Source organism: Phascolarctos cinereus, unplaced genomic scaffold, assembly GCF_003287225.1.
Source record: "Phascolarctos cinereus isolate Bilbo 61053 unplaced genomic scaffold, phaCin_HiC Scaffold_3;HRSCAF=262, whole genome shotgun sequence".
In the NCBI taxonomy this organism is placed as follows: Eukaryota; Metazoa; Chordata; class Mammalia; order Diprotodontia; family Phascolarctidae; genus Phascolarctos; species Phascolarctos cinereus.
The window spans coordinates 202,791,992-202,817,567 of record NW_027555736.1 but is presented as its reverse complement, the minus strand read 5'-3'; the positions used below and the strand labels follow the sequence as shown (position 1 = coordinate 202,817,567).

Below are 25,576 nucleotides of genomic sequence, written 5' to 3'. Positions count from 1 at the left end.
GAAAGTATTATATCTGGGATAAGAGGCAGGGTTATTATAATGACAAGTTTGCATATTAGAAAAGTACCTCTCAGGACTATATTTCACCCAAGATATGGATATTATAAACCCTTAATGGGCTAGAAAACCTAGGGTGGCAGTGAGACATGAAACCAAGGACACAACAAACCTGGCCTTAGGTTACCCACAATCCAATAGCTATTGCAATAGTCCAAGTTTAATATGCTAAGGGCAAAAACTGGGATGATGGAAGTGTTAGAAAAGAATATGAAAGATGTTGCAAACGTTGAGTTGACAAGACTTGGTAACAAATCGGATATTGGGTGGGGACAGAATGCATTGAGTATGACACCAAGGATGTGAGCCTGGGTGCAATAGGGCAATAAAGAAAAGAGGAATACTTTGGAGGAAAATGATAGGTTTAATATTGACATGTTTAGTTTAAGATTGCTACATGACATCAGTTCTAGGTGTTAAATAGACAAAGATTCAGAACTGAAGGTCAAGAGAGAGGTTAGAATTGGATCAATAGACCTAAGAATCATGTGCATGGAAATAATAATGAAACACACAAGGACCAATGAAAGCACCAAGATAGAATTGAGTGAAGAGAAGTTCTAAGACAAAGGCTTCAAGGATGGAACACCCATGGCTAGTGTGTAAGACCGGGGTCAGGAGTGGGGAACCTGCAGCCACAAGGCCACATGTGGCCTTCTAGGTTCTCAAGTGTGGCCCTTTGACTGAATCCAAACTTCACAGAACAAATCCCCTTAGTAAAATGATTTGCTCTGTAAAACTTGGACTCAGTCAAAAGGGTGCTCTTAAGGACCTAGAAGGCCACATGTGACCTCGAAGCTACAGGTTCCCCACCCCTGACCTAGATGAAGATCCAGCAAAGGAAATTGAGAAGGAACAGTCAGACATATATGAAGAGAACCAGGAAATTACAGTGTCATAAAAATGTAGAGAGATTACTTCAAAAAGAAGAGGGTGATTGACATTGTCAAGGGCTTCAGAAATGAGGATTTAGAGAAGGTCATTAGACTGGTACTTAAAATATCATCGGAAACTTTAGAGACAATGGTTTTATTTGAACAATGAAGTCAGAAACCAGATGGCAGAAAGTTTTGAAGAGAATGAGAGGAAGCATTAATAACAGACAATTTTCTCAAGGAGTTGAAAGAGAAAAGAGATGTAGGATAAGAGCTACCAAGGATGGTAAAAAGAGGGGTTTTTTTTTGAGAATGGGAGATATGTGGGTGTGTTTGTAGGCAGCAGAGAAGTAAGCAGGAGACAGAGAGAGAGAGACTGAAGATTAGTGAGAGAGTGGAGATGACAGAGAAATCTGCTAGAGAACACAAAAAAGAATGTATAAAGGGTGCACATAGATGGTTTCCCAGGTGGGGAACCTGTGGCCTCAAGGCTTTTTATTAAGGGGATATGTCCTGTGAAGTTTGGATTCAGTCAAAGGGTCACACCTGAGGACGTAGAGAGACACAGGCAGATGACACAAAGTAATCTAAGATTGGCTTTTGGCAAGGTATGATTGGTGATGGGATAAATGTGGGAGTTGGGGTGAGGGGGGCAAGAGACACAAGTGTAGAGCTAAATTGGTCCACCAAGTGATCAAGACATAGAAGGAAGGAGAGTGTAATAAGTTGTGGGGTGAAAGACTAGGAAAAAAGGAGGGCTTAATATTCACAGTGAGGATAAAAGTTTAGAGGGAATAAGGCAGAGGAAAATATGGAAAACAAAATTATCAGATAAAGGCATCTAAGAGGTCATGGACATGGAAGTGGAACACTGATAAGTGAAAACATCAACTCTATGTATAGCCGAAATGGGGTGCAGAAGGTCATGGAAAACGCATAAATTGGGGAACTGAGAAGTTAGCTTGCTTGACGAAATATCAATATGTGTGTTGAAGCTATCCAGTATGAGGGCGGGAGTTGATGAGGACAGGAAGATCATGAGCCAGGCACTGAATATGTTGGGGAAATAAGACGAATGTCCTGGGGTTTGATAGATAACAGCTATCAGAATCTTGATTAATTGATAAATATGTATTGAATGCACTTCAGAGGAAGAGGAGTTATATGTTGATGGTGATAGAGACAGAACTTGGACATGGCAATAGGGATTGAGGAGTATTTCAACTCCCTAACATGACCAGGAAGTGGAGATGGTGTTAAGATTGGTTGTATCAGTGAAAGGGCAACTTTTTTTTTTTTAATGAATGGCCAAGAATGCTGTGCTAAGAAAGAGCCATGTCTAAGGGAATGACAAAAAGTGGAAGGAATGAGAAAGGAAAAATTGTAAGATAAAATCAAGTTTATTAACTATGTAGTAAACATTCTGGAGAGCGCAGTGGAAAGGAGTAGGTGGAGCCTAAGTGTGATATTGGTGGGTGGTTGAATTAGTGGGTGGGGATAGAAATAAAGGAGTTCAAGCAGTGGGTTACAGGCAACGAATTTTGTACAACTTCGGGGGTTCAGAATAACTGGAATGAGGAGAGTATGATGAAATGAGAGTATAACTTTTGAAAATAACTTCAGACACCTCAGTGGCAGGAAAGAAATCCATTGAGGGATGGAGATTATTGGACTGTTCATGTTTCTCCCTCAATGTTCAATTTGGTGGCAAGAGGTGACGTTGAACTTTGTGAGACTTAGGTGGTCTGATTCTCAGCAGGCAGGAGCAGGGGGAGACACGCTATGAGTGAGTTTAAACAGGAGGCAGGATCTTGTTGTTCAAGGTAGGTCAGGTCTAAGAATGGCCTATGGTACACTAGAGAAGGCTGGGAGCCAAAGACAGAAATAAGAGGCCTAAGGCCTGTGTCTGGGCTGAAGGAGGTCACTCTAGGAGATGTTTTAATTTGATTACCTACATCAAGTCTCTCTCCACTCTAATCCATTCTCCATATACCTGCCAAAGTGATTTTCCTAAAGCCTAGGTCTGATCATGTCACATTCTTGCCTCCCCCACTCAAAGTCTAATGTAAGGGAGAATATTCAAACAACTACATAGAAAAATATATTATACACACTTCTATGTATTTAAAATAAATTGGACCTAACCTTTGAAGGAAAGCATTAGCATTAAAATAAGAAAGCAGGAAAAGATTCATGTAAAAAGTCGAATTTTTAGGTGGAATTTGAAGGAGATGAAGGTGAGGAGGGAGAGAATTTTAAGCATGGGAGGACAGCCAGTGAACAAGTACAGAGCTGGGAGACACTTTTGTAATCCTGATATATTTATTTAATGCAGTTAAGAATATTATTCTGAGAGGCAGCTAGGTAGCACAGTGGATAGAGCACAGGCCCTGGAGTCAGGAGGACTTGAGTTCAAATCCAGCCTCAGACACTTGACACTTACTAGTTGTGTGACCCTGGGCAAGTCACTTAACCCTATTGCCTAGCCAAAAATTATATATACATATATATATATATATATATATATATATATGTATATATATATATATATATATATATATATATATATTATTCTGAGCAGAGGTCTATGGGATTCACTAGACTGACAAAAGGATCCACTATACAAAAAGTTATGAATCCTTGTCATAGACTACTGTCCCTAATGAGTGTAGACACAAAAATTTTAAATTAGTTGTTTATTTATTTATTTATCTATATTTAAAATTTTTTTTTAAATTAATGTTAGAAAAAATATTGTAGCAATATATCAAAAAAGTTATACACTGACATGGCTAGATTTTTTTTTTTTGCCAGGAATGCAGTAGGCTCAATATTAGTAAAACTTGAAGCATAACCGACCATTCCAATGACAACAATAAAATAACATTATTATATTCTTAAACGCAGAAAGAAAGAAAACACAGGAAAATGGACCATTCTATTATTTGACTAAAAACAAGAACCTGTATTATATATAATGGGAACAAATTAGCGACTTTTTAAATACATTCCTATTTTATATAATGCTAGAAATGCCAACTGAGCAAAAAGACAAGAAAAACAAATTGAGGAAATAAGCATAGGAAAAGAGAAAATAAAATTATCACTTTCTGCTAGTGATTTACTTTACTTAGAGAATCCTAGAGTCAAAGTTAATTAAGGAATAATTGAAACAATAACTTAAGCAAAATTATGGGATATATAAATATACATAAATAATCTGCATTTCTGTATATTAACAACAAAACTCAGAAGGAAGATAAAGGAAGAGAAATTCCATTTATAATTAACTATAGAATGCACAATATATTTAGAGTCTACCTAGAAAGATATACACAGGAACTATATTAATATAACTACAAAAAAAGTTAATATGGAAATATTAATTGCTTAAGCTAATATCATAAAAATGATAGTTCTATGTACATTAATTCACTCATCCAGTACCCTAACATTCAAATGATCAAAGAAGTACTTTATACCACCTGAAAAAATAATGACAAAATTCATCTGACAGAACAAAAGGTAAAAAATCTCAAGGGAAAGAGCTAGAAAGGAGTAAGAAGTAATTGAATCTAGCAGGACTGGATAGAAAACTATACTTTAAAAACAGTAGTTATCAAAATAATTTGGTACTGGCTAAGAAATAAAGAAGTCTATTTAGTGTAATACATTAGGTATGCAACTTATAGAAGCAAATGCATACAGTAGCCTTGAGTCTGCTAAAAATGAACACAAATGGGAAAACTGGGACACAGTCTGGCAGAAACTAGGTATAACTCAAGAACTCACAAAATATACCAAGATAAGCTCCAAATGGTTACAAGACTTAAATATACAGCATGACATAATTTAGAGGGGTAAGGAAAAAATTATCTTTCAGACCTACTGATAGGAAAACATTTCATGATTAAGAGTACAGAGTATCAGAGAAGATAAAATGGACAGTTCTGATAATATAAAATTGAAAAGTTTTTGGATAAACAAAACCAATTCAATTATAGTTAGAAGGGAAATACTTAAGTGAAAAAAAATCACACCAAATTTATCCATAAGGATCACGCTTCCAAGTCTGGACTCATTTGACTTAATTAGAAACCATATTTTCTTCTGCTATTAATATTTTCTCTGTTTATTTTCTTGTTCTCAATGTCTTTAACTGAATTTTCTTCCTCTGAGTTGTTTGATAACTTCTATCTTTTTTCCTCATATTTTGCTATTCCTTGCTTTCTGTTTCTCTTTTTAAATAGAGGTTAAGCTAGTGGCTAGACTTTAAAATGTATTAGTCTCTTCATACACTGAATAATTCACATTTAATTGATCTTGATCTCTGTTCCAAATGATTTCTGGAGGGGTCAAAACTGGCTCCAGCTGGATGCCAACTACCTTTGCTTTAGTTCTGGTGGATCCACACACAATGTGCTGATCCAGTTCACCTCTATTTCTCAGTTCTCTGATTATTATTGTAGAACATGATTACATAACACTGATGCTTTCTAGTCAGAGAAAACCTCTTTTCTTTGGTTTTCCATGGGATACCTGGGAGTGAGGATGGGGAAGATGGTGGTGGGTAAGAAAAGTTGTTTTGCTGCAAGCTCATAGGTTGGCGGAAGTTATTTTATCTCTTGGCATAATTCTTATTTTTGAGAGGTTTGAGAGATCTTTTGGATCAGAGAAATTGTCTAGTCCTCCATGCTTGGAATGCTCACCTGCCTCATCTCTGGCTTTTAGAATTTCTGATTTTAAGTGTCAATACAAGTATTTTGTCCTTCAGGAGGCCTTTCCCACTTCCCACAATGGATATAGCCTGCTCTCTTTAGGCTTTCTTCCTTCTGTTGCATGTATATATATCTTTGTGTGCACCAAGATATGCATGTGTTGTCTCTTATGAGAATGTGCGCATCCTCAGAATGGGGATGGTTTTTGCATTTCTTTATATCTCTAGAATTTAGTGCAATGCTTGTTGATGGATGGATAATTGCTTGTGACACAAGTTGCTTCCACTATATACAACATGGCTTCAGTCTGAAATTGCTTTGTTCATGAATTGATATTTCTAAAACTTAAAAAGAGTAGAAAACAGTAGGGTTGGGAATATCTTAAAAAGATGGAGTTCAAATGCAGTATATCAGAAGCTTTATTGTCAGGAGGAACATAGAATAAAGGAGGAACAAGTAATTAAATAACCCTGAATTGGAAAAATAGTATTCAGAATAGACTTGAATGGAAGAAAATCCATTAAAAACAAAAGGAAACTTCTTAGAAAGGGCTGCAGCAAAAGAATGTTTTTTGGAAGAATTTGGAGGGGAAGGAAGATGGGAATATTTTGAATCATATCCACAACTAGGTGGCAAATTAGAATAGAACAAAAAAGGCTTGAGGTAAGTAGGCCCACCAGCAGACACTACTACAATAATCCAGACATGAGCTGATGAGGGCCTACTCTAGAGTGATGGCATTGCCACAGGGGAGAATAGGGGATTATTTGAGAAATGTTACAAAGGTGAAATAGGCCTTGGCAATAGCTTGGATGGTGATAGGGGAGAGTCCAGGATAACTCCTAGGTTGTGAGCCTGAGGAACTGGGAAGATGGTGTTGCCCCCTACAGTAACAGAGAAGGTAACAGGTGGGATTGGTTGAGGGGAAAAGAAAAATGGGTTCTGATTTTAGATAAACTGAGTTTAAGATTTCTACTAGACATGCAGTTTAAAATGTCTGAGAAATATTTAGAAATATGAGACTGGAGGTCAGCAGAGAGCTGAGAGCAGTATAGATAAAATAGAAATAGAAATGGTCATTAAATCCCTGGGATCTGACAAGAACACAAAGTAAAACAGTATAGATGGATAAGAGATTAGGACCCAGGACAGAACCCCGAGAGACATCTGTGATTAGAGGGTGTGATCGGGAGGAGGATCCTGCAAAGAAGACAGAGAAGAAGTACTCAGATAAGGAGGAAAATCAAGAGAGAGTGGTGCCGTAAAAATCTAGAAAGAATAGAGTATCAAGGAGGAGAGAGTGAACAACAATTTCAAAATCTGCAGAGAGATCAAGGAGACTGAGGATTGTAAAAAGACCGTTGTATTTGTCAACTAAGAGATCACTGTCAACTCTGGAGACAGCAGTTTGGTGGAGTAAGGTTGGAAGTCAAATTATAAGGGGTTAAGAAGAGAATGAGAGTCTGTGTAGAAGTGTTTCAGTTTCATGTAATCAAAGCAATCTATTTTATCTTTTGGAATTGCCTCTACTTGTTCAGGAATATATCCCTGACCCATACCTGTGAGAGTGGTTTTGTCTTTAACAGAACTAAAGAAGTATGGTAAAGGGTTTGGTTTTAGGGCAAAAGGTAATATGCTTTGTTTTGGACATGTTGAATTGGAGATTCCTCCAGGATGGTTTTTGTCATGAATATTTGCATCAGTTCACTATATATCTTGCATATCAGATGCTTATCAGAGATATTTAATGCACTGCATGCACAATTTACTGCCTCTTTCCTCATCCTAATTGACTTACTTTTATTAATGCAAAAGTTCTTTTTTGAATTTCACATAATGGGAAAATATCTACTTAATCTTTTATGATAATCTTCATCCCTTGCTTGGTTTAAACATCTTTGGCAAATATACTTCCTTTTGATTGCATGAAATCGAAATCCTTTTTGTGAATAAAATCAATGTATCTAGGATAAGAAGAATCCCCCACTATTATAGTTTTGCTATCTATTTCCATTTGTAATTCATGTAGCTTTTCCTTAAAAAGTTTGGCTCTATAGCATTTGGTGCATATGGATTTAGTAATGATATTACCTCAATATCTATGGTAACTTTCATCATAATGTAGTTTCCCTGTTTATCTCTTTTAATTAAATCTATTTTAACTTTAATTTTGCCAGAGATCATGATTGTTACCTCTGCTTTTTTTGCATCAGCTGAAGCATAATAAATTCTACTCCAGCCCTTCATTTTTTACTCTATATGTAGTTCTCCTTTTAAAATGTGTTTCTTGTAAATAATATATTGTTGGATTCTGACTTTTATTCCATTCTGGAGCTTCTGTTTTATAGATAAGTTCATCCCATTCACATTCAAAGTTATAATTATGAATTGCACATTTCCCTCCATCCACTTTCTCTCACAGTTTAAGCCTTCTTTCCCTCTATTCTTTACCCTATCCCTTCTCATGTCTGATTATTTCTTATCACATCCTCCCTAATTCTCACCCTTTTAAAGAATTCCTCCCTTATCCTCTCCCCTTACTCTCCTATTCCTTAATCTACCTACCATTCTAACAGTCTCTCCCTTATTTTATTCCTTCACTTTCCCATTTCTTTGTAAGTTAGTTACCTTTCTAGATGTATATGTTATTCCCTCTTTAGCCTAGTTCTGATGACAATAAGGTTCTAGCACTACCACTACTAGCACTACCTCCACCCCCTCCTGCCTCCATTGTAATAGTTCTTTCATTCATGCCTCATTTTTATGAGATAATTGCTCCATTTTACCTCTCCCTACCTAATTTTATTTTTTAGGATCATCCCATCATACTCAATCCTAAGCCTTCTGTCTAAGTATGTTTTTTGAAACTACCCAAGTAAAGGTAACATTCTTAAGAATTATAGATAGTTTTCTTATATAAGAAGTGAACAGTTTGACCTTATTAAATCTCTTATAATTGATCATTAATTTTCACCTTCTTATATTTCTCTTGATTCTCATAGGTCAAAATTTCCATCCAGTCCTGGTCTTTTCTGCACAAATACCTGAAAGTCCTTTAATTCTTTAAATACACATTTTTCCATGCAGGATTACACTCAGCTTTGCTGAGTAAATCATTCTTGGTTGCAAACCCATTTCCTTTATTCTTTGGAGTATAATCTTCCATGCCTCTTGATCTTTTAATACAGAAGCTGCTAAATCTTGTGTTATCAAGAGATAATAAATAACAATAGCAATGCTGTTACCGCTAATGCTCTTATTTCCTGCAGACCCTAGTGGCTTCAAGTTTCAGTTCCTTCCTCTGTCCTGGAATCCAAAGCAGGGACTCTACTCTCCTGGGAGTGCTGACCTCAGCCATCAGGGCCCTTACCTTTCTGCAACTGCACTTACTAGTGTATACTTGCTCCTTCTTACTCACAGCCACAGCCTGAGACTGCATCAAGCATCAGTGGATAGCTGTGCAGTCTTCCACTGAGCAGCTGCTACCCCCCACCTCCTTCCCTGTGAGGAAAAGTTCCTGAAGCTGAGGCTTTTGCAGACACAGCTGCCCCTAGGGCTTGTTTGTTGATTCATCAGTACCACTCTGGAAAGTCAGGTCTTCCTAAAAGTCCTCCCAAGTTGTTTTAGGCAGTTTTACTCTGATTTTTAATTATTGCTGCCACTCAAATTTCACTTTGAGGTGTTATTGTAAATTGTTTGTGGGGGAATTTGTGAGAGTCAGGTAATTTCTTGCCTTATTCCATCATCTTCCCAGAATCCTAGAATTATAATTTTTTAAAAAGTGACTTAAATGTTCATATCCTTTGAGCCAGAGATTCCACCACTAATCATTTATCCAAGGATCAGGAAAAATCCTAAATACATGAAAATATTCAAAGTAACACTTTTAATGGTAGCAAACAATTTAAAACAAAATAAGTGATCATTTGGAAATAACTAAATTAATTATGTTGGATAACTATAATAGAATATTATTGTGCTATAAGTAATAACAAATACCCAAAAAATTCAGAGAAGCACAAAGATTTTTACCTAAAGTGATGCAGAATGAAATAACTGAAAAAACAATATACAGAAGGAAAACAAAAATGGAAAGAACAATAAAATCAAACTGAACATTATAATAATCAATGTCTTTATAGAAGAGGTTAAAAAATTTGCTTCTTTTTTTCATTGTAGAAGGGAGATTCTATAGATATGGGATTTTCTCCATATATTATCAGATTTGATGTGTTGTTTAGTTTTATTGATTTTTTTCCCTAAAACAAACAAGCAAACAACTTTGCTTTCCACAATAGTTCACTGGTCATAGGAAGATTGTCAATTATATATGTTTATAAAAGTAATACAAAGACAAGACAAAAAATAAAAATAAATTAAAAAAACTAAATTCATTTCAATGTTGAAAAAAATCTAAATTCATTTCAGTGTTGAAAAAAATATCCAAATGGGATTAACCAATTGAGAAGCTGTGTTTTGATAACATTTATAGCTTCTGGGACCTTGCATTTACTTTATCCATATAACCTTTTATATTAACCTTTAAGAATATCATTCTAAAATACTACTTAACCCATATTAATTAATTTGATTAAATACACTGAGTAATAAGATATTAATTCTTGTTCTCTGTTTCATAGAGATTCGGGTGCAGTCGACACCATTCCTAAAAATATTTGTTGGACATGTGTTCTTGATGGATGTAACAACATCTGCCTATTGGGATGAAACTGACAGTTATGTAGTTGAAATGGAAATTGTAAATAGATATCTCAACAAAGTAAGATAAATTTTCCTAATTTACAGTTAAAAACACATTTAATAGTCTTTCTAAAGCTAGAAAAAGAAAAAAATCAATGCTATTGTGTTATTTTTTCTTTTACTTTACTTTTGAGGAAAATAGGCTAATACTTTTGTAGCATGGTCTACAAATTTGTTTTTGCTTATTACAATCATCTATGAAGGGAGCTGCCACCTCAAATGGAAAGTTTTCTTTTCCTCCTGTTGTTCTTTACTTTCTCCTTTTTGAAACTGCTCCATGGAATAGCTCCAGGGTTTTCTCGATAAAACAACACTCTTAATGGAAGTCAGGGGATGTAAGGACACTAGAGATGGCACTTAGAACAAGTTGGAGGTATTACTGGTGCAAGTAAGAGACATAACATCTGGATTCTGGGCAAATAAGAACTGGGGCAAAATGGAAATAAGAGTTTGTAGATAAATCAAAGCTAGGGAAAAATAGACAGCAGAGTGAGTAATAAATTTAGAGGTCAAATGATGTCAACTAGTTAGAACTTTGTTAGAAATTTAACATGAGAAATGTAATAGGAACACATGTAATAAAATTATACATATGGTTTAAAAATCAATTTTACAAGTATAAATGAGGAAGCTATATATAGTCAGGTAGTTGTTCATCTGAAAATAAGCTAGTTTTTAACACAATATGGGTTAACAATGTCGTATAATGTTTATGTGATTTTAGACTGCTTGAATGAACTGCACCAGTGTATATTGGAAGATGACAGTTATTTCTAAATATTATCATCTCTACCATCAATCATGTCTGACAGCACATGCATCATTATCAATGGTCCAAAAAAATAGCTGTGACATAACTCTCCATTGTGCTTAAAAATTAGAGTACAAAAATAGAGCCATATATTAATTAAATAAAAATTATATACCTAAAAAGCCATTATTATTTTGATTAGAGAAATGATAGAAGATTTTCCATTAAATATAGGGGCAAAGCAATGATGCCCCCATCTCCAATGTAATTTAGTATTGTATTGGAAATGCAAACAATAGCAAAAGATGAGAAAAAAGAAATTGAAGGTGTAAACAGTGTCAAAGACAACACTATCCATGTTTTTAGTTGACAAGATAGTTTATTTTTAAAAGGCCAGTGATTGTATAGAAATAACAAAATTTGGAAAAAATACAATGAGAAATTAATTCAAAATAAGTACAAAATGACTACTATATCTTTCAATCAATCAAAATATCTTAACGCAACCAGTTTTATATAAATGCGGTTATAAAATAAAACCATTCTTTAAACAAATAAATTGTGAACCATATAATTCAAGGAAGAATGTCTGTTGTTCATGACTGAGTTATGCCAATATGAAAAAAAAAGATGTTACCTAAATGGACTTGCAGGCTTGGTGCTATAACAATCAAACCACACAACTTTATAAAATTCTTTTAGAGAAAACTACAGATCTACTACTCTAAAGTAAGCAATGAAAAAGGTAGGAACACTAGTACTTCCAGACCTCAAATTCATAGTGTATCACCAATTCTGAAGAAATAAGATGATTTTAACAATAACAACTCCTACCACTCCTGTATCTATATCTATCTATCTATCTATCTATCTATCTATCTATCTATCTATCTATCTATCTGTCTATCTATGTGGGTTTGCCCCTCAGAGATTACTTAGGTTTCTTAAAAATTTAAAAATAAATTCCTCAAATCACCATTTATGTTGAAGAACTGTTATGATTTATTTAGAAGCCTTAACATTATACAGATATCAAAGATAGCTGTTATTAATTTTTTTAATTTAAATTTGTGACTTCTTTGGTGTAGGGAACTTCCAGCATGGAAAGATATACTTGCATACTCCCACAATAGATTAACAAATGTTCTGAAACTGACCACATAAGAGGATTACCTGGTGCATTGGGAGGTTAAATGAATTAATCTCATTTATGGCCATTGAAAATAAATTTCTACTAAAAAAAGGCACATTTCTTAAACAACTGTTAGATGGGTACGCGATTATTTACAAAATGTGCATACAATTCCTCATTTAAATGAATCCATCATATCAACATCAGCAATGAAATATTATTAAGCCTGCCACTGGGGAAAATGTCAGTAGAGCTTATTATAATGATTGAAAACTTTATCTAATGGCGAACTTTGATACTATTAACTTAAATAATTAATTTTTATTATTAATTAAATTTGCAGATTCCCTCCCAGAAAAGAATGGCTTCATGCATTTATGTTGTATCTTATTCCCAATGAAATTGTCTAAGGCCTTCATATAACTCTTTAAAAATTGAACTTTGCTCTCTTCTTTTGGCTGCTTTAAGTAGACACCAATTATGTGCCTCTCTCCCAGGGTACCACTACAATTTCATTCATAATCTGGCAGGCAACAGCTGATTGCCATACGTCAGCAATTGTCATGACACTGAAGAGCAGCTGTAGTTATTCTAAATTTATGAGGATGTTACCCAAATACAAACTATCCTCAGAAGACTGGGAAAGTGGACAATATAGGGATGAAAATGGTTTCAACATAATCAAAACCTTGCCGGTAAGAATAGTTTGTTTTAGGAGCAATACTTGTCTATTACTAATTTGTACAAAGTCATATACTAGAGGCAGCTTTCTAAAATGCTTAAGATCATTTACAATGGTGTTGTCTCGATGGTCATACCATTCAGAAGAGGTATTAATGAACTGTGTTAAAACATTGGAGCAGTTGAACTTTCTAGATTAGCAAGTTTAAATTGGGAGATTTGGTATTCAAAGCTGAAATTAGTACTTTTGCCATACTGGAATGAATATCACAAAATATGACCTCAAATCACTTTTTCATTCAAATAAAATGAAACAAGAATTAAGTCAAATTCAGTTTAATGGACGGAAAGGCTTCCAGTGAAGGCAGAAGGAGACCTAGGAACAGAATAATTCTGCCATTGTAGAGGCCAATCAAAAGGATCCTTCAGTCCAAGGAAGAGGCTCATGTAGTGTGAAAAGTGACAGACTTTGCTGTTGAGGACCTTACAATCTTGTTACAGGAAAATGACATGTTCACAAAAAATTATAAGAGCAAAAGCACAAAAAGGACAAAATAAGGGTCTAAAGGAAAAAAAAGTTTCTAAAATGTACTACACATTAAATTTTTTTCAGCATTTATTTAACCTTTTATTGTTGACTTGGTTTCATCATTATTAACTTTACTTGTCCATTATTTATTTAATAGACATTTATTACGCACCCACTACCATATCCAGTGCAGGCAATGGGGAGGCTAAAAAAGGATCAATAACTATGGAGACTGTCTAATGGGACCTAGTGCTCAGAGTACGTGCATAGTGCTCTGCCTTCTGACAAACCACTTGGGAATGCCTGGTGAGCATTTTTCTTAGATGTATCTGATGATGTAGAATGAAGGGTTCTGGCTTTCCACTTCATAGCATGGTCAGGTGTTCTGTGACTGTCTCCAGTCCATAAATCAACACAGAATGCCTTCTGAATCCTCTGAAGTGGAGATAACACCAGGTCCCTGCAGAAGCAGGTCGTCGAGTCTCTCTAAGTGGTTTGGTAACAGGCAAATCTGAGGACAGTGCTCCCATTGGCCAGTGACAGACTTATAGGCTATGCTCTTAAGGAAATGACTATAGTCTTTTTTTGTACTTGGTTGTGCTGTAATATAGTAGTGTCCTAAGGGTTTGACCTGGGATGTACATAGCTCCGTGGCCTTATGCTGTGAACCTCTACTTGCTTTGCTTTATCAGTTCTCTTAGTACTATTGCCTCTTGAGCACACATCTGATTTTCTGCTTCTAACCTATTGTTTGCTATGAAGCCAGGCAGTCATATTTGTTAGAAGTATGAATTTAAATAGTTAAAAGCCATGTGTAAGAGGTTCTCCTACCTCTGGCATTTTAGGCTTTGCAGGCCAGAGATTTCAATTTATAGTTCAATTGAATCTCAGGTCCTTATCTCAAGTTCAAGTGTGTGTAGAAAGCTCAGTGGCTGAGTACCAGGAGTCCTATTATACTATAGAGCTTATTATATTATATAGATTTCTTATCTCCAGGCAGATGTGAGTTAGGAATGGCCAAGAGATTAGGGATGGCTATCCATCCCCAAAGTGCAGTTGGGGCAGCTCAATGCAACTGTAATTCCTACTGGTTATTCAGAGTGAGAATACTCACACCCAGTGTAATATAAACAACATTATTGTATAAGTTTATGCTTATTTACCGAGCTCTGTTTGTATAATTATGTTTAATCCCATGCAGAACAACTACAGGCCTCCATCAGAAATAGGAAAAGATATCCCAACCACTAATAACTTTTACAATGCAGATCCTAGCAGACCCAAGTTAAGAAATTACCATCCCCAATCAAAAGTAAGTCATTTCCTATGGTTACTCTAGTGTTTTTGCGAACTCTAGAGCTCAGCACAATCATATACTGAATCTCTGTAACCCCTGCTGAATTTCATGAAATCCATAAAACATTATTGATGATGTTATCCCTTTGATACTTTTATTACTACTATTTTGTTGCAAGAAGATGAACTGAATCACAAATAAAACTTAAGAAGTATACTGGCACCTTTTTGTTATATAACAAATCTGTCTCTACAAAGTCCCTATGTGCTGTTTTCATTTTGTCTAGGGAGAAACTCTAAAGCACATGATGTCATGAAGTCTCCCATTTTGCCCTGTAACTGGCCTTTCACTACTCAGAGCAACACTAAGAGTCTTCAAGCTGATGACTCCTAAAAGTTTTCATTCATGGTCCTTCATGTAAATAAAGTATCTTCAATGTATATTTCTAGGAACATTTGTCCTTCCTTCCTTCTTTCTTTGCCATTTCCATTAGGATTCCAAGGTAATTACTTTGCACCTTTGCATTCAGCAAACTTGAGGACCGCTTGGAATTATGATCCCAGGAAAACCCTATTACTCCAGCACTTCAGAAGTGCTTTTTTTCCCCTTGAGGATCTTTGTGTGTAAATTTCATAGGTAACTTCCTGTTGTGGCCTCAGAGAAGATTGTCTTGAATATATGTATTCTCTTAGGATGAATTCCTCTAGTTTGTTGGTTTGTGTTTATCTGTGGGAAGAGGGGAAAAACCAGTGAGCCAGTAACATCCCAGTATGGAGATCATGATTAAACTGGCTGCTGACTCCAATGAGTATGTGGCTTATGAATCATCTGAATTTTTTCTCTCTTCCCACTTTTATTTGCTTTGTAGAAAACGGGGATATATAAGCAGTGTTTAAACAAGACCTCTAGAGAGGATTGTAATTGTACTACTGAACAGAAGATGTCTCAAAATGTAGCTTTCTCAGACTGCACAGAAAAGGTAAGATATTGTGATAGCCTGAAAACAATTATTTAAATGCTCAATTCATGACATTAAACTGTTCTTAAAAAACAGAAACAAAGTTCACATCATATTTATAGAAAAGTATATTTATTCCCTCCCCCCCACTTTCCCTTCCTTTCTCCATTCAACAAACATGTCTTGAGCCCTTATCTCATGAAAGGCACTGAGATGATATAAAAGATATAAAGAGGGAAACTATGCCTGTTTCATTTTCCTTACTAAAATGTAAGCTATGACAAATCACAGAAGGAAGAAACTATTTCTAAATTGGAGAGGGAATGACCATGTAAGATTTCAAGGAAGAGAGGGCATTTTAGTTGGCTTTGGAAGGACAAGCAAAGGTGGTTATTTTGCTGCCATTTGGTGTTATCTGGCCTCTTCTCTGAAAAGAACCAGATCCTAGATTGTCCCACACTCCCCAGGGAAGCTATGCACTCCACTTCAATCCAGAGGGAGCAATAGCTAAGTGCTAAGCCTTATATGGTCCTCAGGAAATAGGTTGCTTCTCATTTCTACTTCTGGGTGTCTATTTATATTTTTAGCCTAACATGTGTGTTTAATGTGAATTTTCTGAATTAAAATGGCTTTGCGCCTCCTCCTACTGGAAAATTCTCCCTGTTCCATGAATTTGATATATTTCTCTGGGACTTAGTCTTTTAACTACACTATGATAAAGTTACATAATGTTGTAGACAAATAAGCTACACTGTCTACCATATCTGTTTACATTCCTTGCACAGAAGAAAAAAAGAGGAAAAAAATAATATTCAATCAAGCATCTACTATGTGGCTTCTTATCTGTATCTGGTCCTAAAACCAGATCATTTTTCCCTACCCCAAACAGTATTTAGGCATGCTCAAGGTCCAGGAATTTTAGGAAATAGTTCAGATGCCCTAAGCTCCATTGAGCAATCCATACAGGAAAGTTCTAGAATTCAAGGATCTTAGGCTCAGACACAGACATTCCCAGAACAATACATGTCTCCAGTTCAGAGGTCAACAATACTTCCCCAGTGGAAGAATTACCAAATCTTACTAGTGTAGGCAATATCACCTTGGACTCAGCCACCAGTTCCTCTGTAACTCCAGTGGGTACTATCTGGAAGTCACTTATTTCGGGGGACCGGTATTTATTTTTGGCATCTTGTTAGCACAGACCTCTGACTACTTCCTCTCACAAGTGGTTCATTCTTCACAGAATGGGTGGGAGGAGGAAGGGCAGACCCAGACTCAGTTTCTTTTCCAGCTACCATTCAACTCTTTCAACTCTGATCCCAAAAACCACATAGCACATCCCCATATACTATAAGCTCTGCTTCACTTTTGATTCAGGGTGCTATTTGGATATATATAGATATAGTTATAGATATATGGATAAAAATAGATATAGATATAGACAGATAAATATATAGATATCTTTCTATGTATCTATATCTCCAAATAGCACCTTAAACACACATATATGCATACATACACACATATGTACACATATACATACATATATATATGTATATATATATATATATATAAATTATACATACATACACACATATCTATAGATATAGATTTTTAACCAATTCTTGGCTTCATGGCTAGGAATGTGACCTGATATTTGGAACCTCAGAGCTCAGATCTCAGAATGTCATTAAATGTAACCTCTGTTACACATTTAAAAAGAAAAGAAAAAAGATGGGGGAAGAAGACTCTGAAACAGGATACATTTCAAAATTGAGACAAAACAAATTCTAAATTGCTTTAGGGAAGGAAAAAGGAATAAGCATTTATGTAGCACCTATGTGGTAAGCAGTTTACAAATATTTAGGTGGACATAGTATCAGCTGTTTATAGATAGAAATGAACTTAGAGGTGATCCATTGAGATCCCTTCATTTTATAGATGAGGAAGTTTAGACTCATGGAATTGAGAGACTTCCTAGGTTCCATAGGGAGTACATGTCAGTGGCAGGGTTTGAATGCAGGTCATGTGACGCCAAAGCCAGCACTCTTTCCACTGCACTATCAACATAAGCTACCTGAACATCTGTTGAGGTTTCATGGTTTGTTGTGGGGATTGTCTCAAATGAATTCACAGACTCGGACAACCTTCAATCTAAGTGAAGGCATTTATTGAGGGTAATGCTCTCCAGCCTTGGTGGAACCAAAACCCATAATACATAAAAACATACCCTTTTCTAGGGGACATTAATATATGAAAATAATATTTTAATAAGCCTCTGTACATTATAAATTCACCTGAAAGACAGCTTTTGCTATTACTGCGTAGGTGCCTACTTAGGGAAAGTCCCTTCTATTGTTTGGGGTCCACGTCTTGCTTGGGTATCCCAGTGGTGCAGCTTTCTGATTGACTGGCTATTGTGATCCTGTCTAAGATTAGATGGATGTGGCTGTGGTTGAGTGCATGGACACACCTGCTGTTTCTGTGAGAAATAGGAGTTCATGGACATGCCTGTTATTCTGATGAGGCATATATAAGTTAGAATATTGAGCTGAGGGAGCAGTGGCTATGTAGGGGGAAGTGAGCCTGCTGTTCAGGGAGGCCAGTGATTGAGCCTGGGGGAAGTAGTGTGGTTAAAGCCTGATTGTGTGGCTAAATCAGGACGTGCCTGCTGCCCATAAGGAAGTTAGACTATTGGAGCTGGGGGAGCTTTGTTAGGATTCCATCATATCTAGATAATCAAGGAAGAACAAGGGAAACAAGGGATGATATTTCTCTTCAATGGTTTCTTATGACCATTCTCAACTTCTATTCATTTATTTGTTGATTTGTTCATTTATTCTTCCATTCATCTACTCACTTACTGAGTGTAACCACCCAAAGAAGAATAGTGAATGCTATAATAAGTCTTTAAATGATGCCTGTTCCTTAGCATTTTAGAAATGATGGGATTTTCTAGAATATTAGCATAAACTACCTATGCCCCCAGAGAGTTTTGTGTAATACTAATACTAATAATAACAATAATGAATTTATATCATTTTAAGAATTGCAAATTACTTTGCATATGTCATTTCATCTTATCCTTATAACATCCTTGGGAGGATTCTTAGGAGGTGGGTGGATGTTTACTAATGTGGCATAGGAAGGATAGTTATGGTAACGTCTCTCCATACTAGCGATATACTCCTTTCACATAGAGGATTCCTGGGAAGAATGGACTGAAACTTCAACAACTTGTAAGGCCAAAGTATAAACTCACACCTCCAAGTTACTGAAAGTCTTGTCCTCCCTTAGTGATTACATCATTGAGTTCCCCTTAGGTCTTCAAGAGTCATGGAGGGAGTTAAATATTACATTGAACCTGGGAGTGGTTTTGTTATGTTTTGAGGGTCTTAAAGTAGGGGAAACGCAATACACTGGAGAAGAAGAGGGAAATAATTGAATGTAACTTACTATCTCACATAGTTGAGATACACAAAAAGAAAACTATACAAATAAGAAAGAAGGGATGGGTTGAGCTGGTGTCACATGAATCTCAGTTTCATAGGAATTGAGCAAAGTAACATGATCCTCCTCTCCACCCCCATACAAACAGGAAGAGTTTCACGTACAAATACATTAAACTTAATAGGTGGTATTCCAGAGAAAAGATGGGATTAAGAAAAAGGGTAGAGCAGAGTCAAGATGGCAGAAGGAAAAGGAGCATTTTTTGCCCATTTCACTTCACAACAACCTGTAAAATATGTCAGGCTGAATTGTGATCAGGAAAGCCAAGAAAAAGTCACAGTGAGAAATTTTTTCCAGCCCAGGCAGCTTACAAAGACAGAAAGGTCTGGAGATTCTGAGGTGGGGCATAGCTAGTAGTGCAGTAGGGCAGCAGTAGCAGCCACAGTGGGGATGAGGAGCATTCCAGTACTCAGGGATGGAAAGGGAGCCAAAAGAGAGTACTAAGACAAGAATTACTGGGTAGAAAGTTTTTCCAAGGGACCCTTGAACTTGTCCTGGGAGCAGAAACAGGTGCCATATGGTAGCTCTTTCACTCATTACCCCCTTCAGGGTCATAGATTCAGGGCAGAGAGGAGCAGTCAGTCTTGAGCAAGTGGAGTTCTAGCTACATACTGAGTGAGAAACAAGTTCCAGAAAGCTGTGAGGCTCCAGGACCAGACCAGTGATGCAGTTCTAATATTCACCCTAGTACATAAGCCTGCAGTGAAATAAACAGAGCGGAACCAAAAGGGAGACAGAAATTGAGTTGTTCTGAACCTGTAGAACCTCCCAGCAAGTTAGCAGTGACTGAGTCAAGCAGCATTCTACTGAAAATCAATTGCACAACAAAAGCCAACAGACCCAAATTTTAGTTAGGAACTTGCAGAGCTCAGACCAGGAGGGCTCTGGACAATTCTACCTGAATCACAGAACTTTGGAATCAGTGAAAACTTGCAAGCCCACAAATTGAGCTGTGAAAGCAACAGAAGGATACAACCTCTCCCCCCCAGAAGTTCAGGCCAGAAAGCTGCCCAGAAGTGAGCAGAGTTCAACATTAATATAAAATCCAAAGTCTGTCAGTCAATAAACATTTATTAAGCACATACTATGTACCAGGAACTGTGCCAAATGCTGAGGATACAAATATAAAGAAAGAAAAAACAATGTCTACCCTCAAGAAGCTTACAATCTAAAGATGGAAGACAACACAACACACAAAAAGGAGCCAAAAAGTATGTGTAGGAGACTTGGCGAAGGTATCAGATGTGGGGCCATGGTAGAAAAGTCAGAGATGTCCCAAAGCAGTGCAGCTGGGTGAGAATTGCGGTTATTCTGAGCTAAGGACCCTCAAAGGGAGGTTTTATAGCTCATGACTCCATCCTCCAATCAGTGGGACAATAAGTGGTTATGAGGTAAACTCCTAAGGCAGAGGGGATCTTGTAGGAAGATGATGTTTTCCCCCTAGTGAGTTTGCTGGGAGCATGGTCAAAACCTCAGGGCAGTCCTAGAAAGCAAGAAGTAAGCTGCAAGAATAAGCAAACAAACAAACAAACAAACAAAAAACAACAACCAATCCATAAAGAGCTACTATGGTGCACAAAAGATACACAGAAGAAGATAACAATTTGGAAATATATACAAACAAAGCCTCAAAGAAAAATGCAGCTTGGACACAAATCCAAATAGAATTTTAGAAGAGTTAAATAAAGATGAAAAAAGACAGAAGAATTATTTTAAAAAACAAGAGTGGTACAGGAAAAAATAGTAAAAGAAATGAGGGCTATGCAAAAAAAAAATATGAGAAAAGAATTAATAGCTTGGTAAAAGATACACAAAATATTACCGAAGAAAATAATTCCCTAAAATTAGAATTAGCCAAAAGGAAACTAATGACAACATGAGAAATCAAAAAATAAAAAAATAAAGTCAAAAGATGGAAAAAATACAAGAAAATGTGAACTATCTCACAGGAAAAACAACTGACCTGTAAAATAGGTCAGGGAGAGATAATTTAAGAGTCACTGGATTACTTGAAAACGATGAACAAAAAACTCCTACATACCATATTTCAAGGAATTTTCAACTGCCAGATATCTTAGAACCAGAGTACAAAGTAGACAGTGAAAAACTGTATCAGTCATATCCTGAAAGAAACACCCAAATGATAACTTTCTGGTATATTATAGCTAAAATCCAGAATTCCCAGATCAATGAAAAAACACTGCAAGCAGCCAGAGAGAAAGAATTTCAAGTATCATGGAGCCACAGTCAAGAAAACATAGTAAAGGAATAGATGATTTGGAATATGATCTTCCAGAAGGCAAAAGATCTAGAATTACAATCAAGAATAACCTACCTAACAAAACTGAATGCCATCCAAAAAGGGAAAAAAATGGATATTCAATGAAATAATGGATTTTCAAATATTCCTGGTGAAAATGCCAGGACTACATTGAAAATATGACATTCAAACAAAAGGCTAAGAGAAACATAAAAATGTAAATATGCTTGAAAAATCATAAGGGAATAAACAAGTTCAAACTGTTTACACTATTGTATTATATGTCTATACTATCATGTTATATATGATACATGTAAGCCATCAGAGCTTTATCATAACTAGAGAGTCTAATTTTATACAGAGCATCTGGGTGTGATTTTATTACATTTTGATAGTCTCAAAAGAAGAATGAAATAGTAGGGAAGAAGAAAGCATTAGGAGAGGGGGAGAAAAAGAATGGGAAAAATTATTTCACATAAATAGGCCATGCATTAAAGAGTTGCAATGAATGGAGTCTGAGGGAGATGAGGGAATGCTTGAATCTCACTCTCATCTAAATTAGTTCAAGGAGAGAGAAATACACATACACATAATTTGGTTCAAAAATTCATTTTACCTGATGTGGAGCCAAGATGGTGAAGTAAAGCCAGAGACTCACCTGAGCTCTCCCCCAAATCCCTGAAAATATCTTTTAAAATAACCCTAAACAAATTCTAGAGCAACAGAAACCAAAAAAAGATGGAGCAAAACAAATTTCTAAGCCAAGACAACTTGGAAGGTCAACAGGAAAAGTCTATTGTACGAGGCTGAGAAAGGAGCACAGTTCAGCACAGGGTGTGCCAGTATACACCGAGCCCCAGGAAAGCCAGAGCACCTGGGGTGACTGAATCATTGGCAACAGTGGTGCTTTCCAGACTTTTCAGCCCACAGATGCCAAAGACAACTTAGGAGGTCAGTAGGAAAGGGCTCTTGGACCTGGGTGAGAGAGAAGTACAGTCTAGCGCAGGCCTCACCAGCACAGCTCGGGTCCAAGCAAACCAAGAGCAGGCCTTGAGAGTGACTGAATCGCAGTGCCAGTGGCACTGGCAGTGGCTGCTTCTGGAGCTCTCAGCCCACAGACAGTAAAGGGATTGAACAACTGGTCAGAAGGAGGTTAGCACTGAGGCAAGACTCTGTTGCTTTGCCCATACGTGGATGTGTGTTACCGTCCTGGGGTGAAGAGAAGCACAACCATAGCAGAGCTTCCAGCAGCAGTGGAGGGCAGATTCTCCTCACAGTTCCAGGGCAGAAAATAATGCTCCTCACAGACCTGAGCACAGACCAGGAGAGGAGTAAACACCTCTCCTTAGATCATACCACCTTGGAAGAACTGAAAACCTACCTGTCTCTAGAAGCATCTCTAAAAATAGCTGCAGAAAACCCCTTAAGCTTGGAATAATACATCCTCCACACTGGAAGCAGAGCCCTACCTGAACAAAGAGTTAAAAAGTCAAGTAACAGGTTGGGAAAATGAGCAAACAGCAGGAAAAGTCTCTGACTATAGAAACTTACTTTGGTGACCAGGAAGATTAGAGCACACTCAGAAGACAACAAAGTCAAAGCTCCTGCATTGAAAGCCTCCAAGAAAAATATGAATTGATCTCAGGCCATGGAAAAGCTCAGAGAAGATTTTAAAAATCAACTAAGAGACGTAGAGGAAAAATTGGGAAAGGAAATGAGAGTGATGCAAGAAAATAATGAAAAACAAGTCAACAGCTTGCTAAAGGAGACTTAAAAAATACTGAAGAAAATAACACCTTAAAAAAGGCTAGACAAATGGTAAAAGAGGTCCAAAAAGCTAATGAGAAGAAGAATGCCTTAAAAAAACCAAAATTGGCCAAATGGAAAAGGAGGCTAAAAAACTCGATGAAGAAAACAATTCCTTAAAAATTGGAATGGAGCAAATAGAAGCTAGCTACTTTGCGAGAAATCAAGACACTGTAAAACAAAGCCAAAAGAATGAAAAACATAGAAGACAGTGTGAAATATCTCATTGGAAAAACAACTGACCTGGGAAATAGATCCAGGAAAGATAATTTAAAAATTATTGGAGTACCTGAAAGCCATGATCAAAAAAACAGCCTGGACATCATCTTTTAAGAAATTATCAAGGAAAACTGCTCTGATATTCTAGAACCAGAGGGTAAAATTAAAATTGAAAGAATCAACCAATTACCTCCTGAAAGAGATCCCAAAATGAAAACCCTCAGGAATATTATAGCCAAATTCCAGAGTTCCCAGGTCAAGGAGAAAATATTGCAAGCAGTCAGAAAGAAGCAATTCAAGTATTATGGAGCCATAATCAGGATAACACAAAATTTAGCAGCTTCTACCTTAAAGGATCAGAGGGCTTGGAATAGGATATTCCAGAGAGCAAATGAGCTAGGATTAAAATGAAGAATCACATAACCAGCAAAACTGAGTATAACCCATAAGGGGGAAAAATGGATATTCAATGGGATAGAGAAATTTCATGCATTCTTAAGACCAGAGTGGAATAAAATATTTGACTTCCAAATACAATTATAAGCATGAAAAGGTAAACAGGAAAGATAAATTGTAAGGGACTTATTAAAGTTAAACTGTGTACATTCCTACATGGAAAGATGATATTATAACTCATAAGACCATACTCAATATTAGGGTAGTTAGAAAGAGTACATATAGACAGAGGGCACAAATGTGAGTTGAATATGAAGCTATGTTATCTAAAAAATAAAATTAAAGGGGGAGAGAGGAATATATTGGGAGAAAGAGAAAGGAAGAGGTAGAGTGGAATAAATTATCTCACATAAAAGAGGGAAGAAAAAGCTTTTACAATTAAGGGGAAGAGGCGGTAGTGAGGAAATAAGTGAACCTTACTCTCATAGAATTGGCTGAAAGAGAGAATAACATACACATTTAATTGGGTACAGAAATCTTTCTTACTCTACAGGAAAGTAGGCAAGAAGGGGAAAAGAGAAGGGAGTGGGGTGATAGAAGTGAGTGCAAATTGGGAGAGGGTGTAGTCAGAAGCAAAACACTTTTGAGGAGGGACTGGGTAAAAGGAGAGGAAGAATAGAATAAATGGGGGGTGAGATAGGATAGAGGGAAATATAGTCTTTCACAACATGACTACTATGGAAGTGTTTTGCATGACTACATGTGCATAACCTATATCAAATTGCTTGCCTTCTTAAAGAGGGGTGGTGGGGAGGGAGGAAGGGAGACAATTTGGAACTCAAAGTTTCAAAAATGAATATTAAAATTGTTTTTACATGTAACTGGGGGAAAATAAAATACTACATAAAATTTTTAAACATTTATTTTACCTCACAGGGACATAGGAGGAAAAAGAAAGGTGGGTATGGTAGAATAAAAGAGAAAGTGTATTAAGAAAGGCAGTGGTCAGAAATGAAACAGATTCTAAAAGAGGCATCAGGGCAAAAAAAAATAGAAAGATAAATATGAGAGAATCAGGTGGATGGAAATATGCTTAACAATCCTAAATTTGAATATGAATGGGATAAGCTTACACATAAAACACAAGAAAATAGCCGAATTGATTAGAAACCAGAATCTAATTGTATATTCTTTACAAGAAACATACTTGAAACATAAAGATACACATAGAGTTAGAGAAGAATCTATTATGCTTCTACTGAAGCATACGTTCAATATTCCATTCAAAATGCAACCCAAAATACATCGAATTTTAAAGAGTGGGGTGGCAATAGGATTTCAGACAAAGAAAAAGCAAAAATTGACCTGATTAAAAGAGATAAACATGAACACTAAATTTTGCTTAAAGGTATCATGAACAATAAATTAATAGCAATAGTTAACATATATCCACCAAATAGCATAGAATTTAAATTTTTAAAGGAAAAGTTAAATGAGTCACAAGAGGAAACAAAAAAAAATCTGTAATGATTTTGGGTCCTCAATTAACCCATCTCAAACTTAGATAAATCAAACCACAAAATAAACAAGAAGTAAGTTAAGGAGATGTATAGAATTTTAGAAGAT

General features: G+C 36.3%; 1 protein-coding gene across 1 annotated transcript in view; it reads left to right on the top strand.

The window, feature by feature from the left end:
* Positions 1 to 25,576, top strand: part of CATSPERB (catsper channel auxiliary subunit beta) — a 207,045-nt gene that overhangs the window by 155,139 nt on the left and 26,330 nt on the right. Inside the window, exons 19-22 of the mRNA XM_021004314.2 lie at positions 10,291 to 10,430; positions 12,792 to 12,989; positions 14,706 to 14,816; positions 15,670 to 15,780. Coding sequence (XP_020859973.2) covers positions 10,291 to 10,430; positions 12,792 to 12,989; positions 14,706 to 14,816; positions 15,670 to 15,780 — 560 coding nt within the window. The remainder of the gene's footprint in view (positions 1 to 10,290; positions 10,431 to 12,791; positions 12,990 to 14,705; positions 14,817 to 15,669; positions 15,781 to 25,576) is intronic.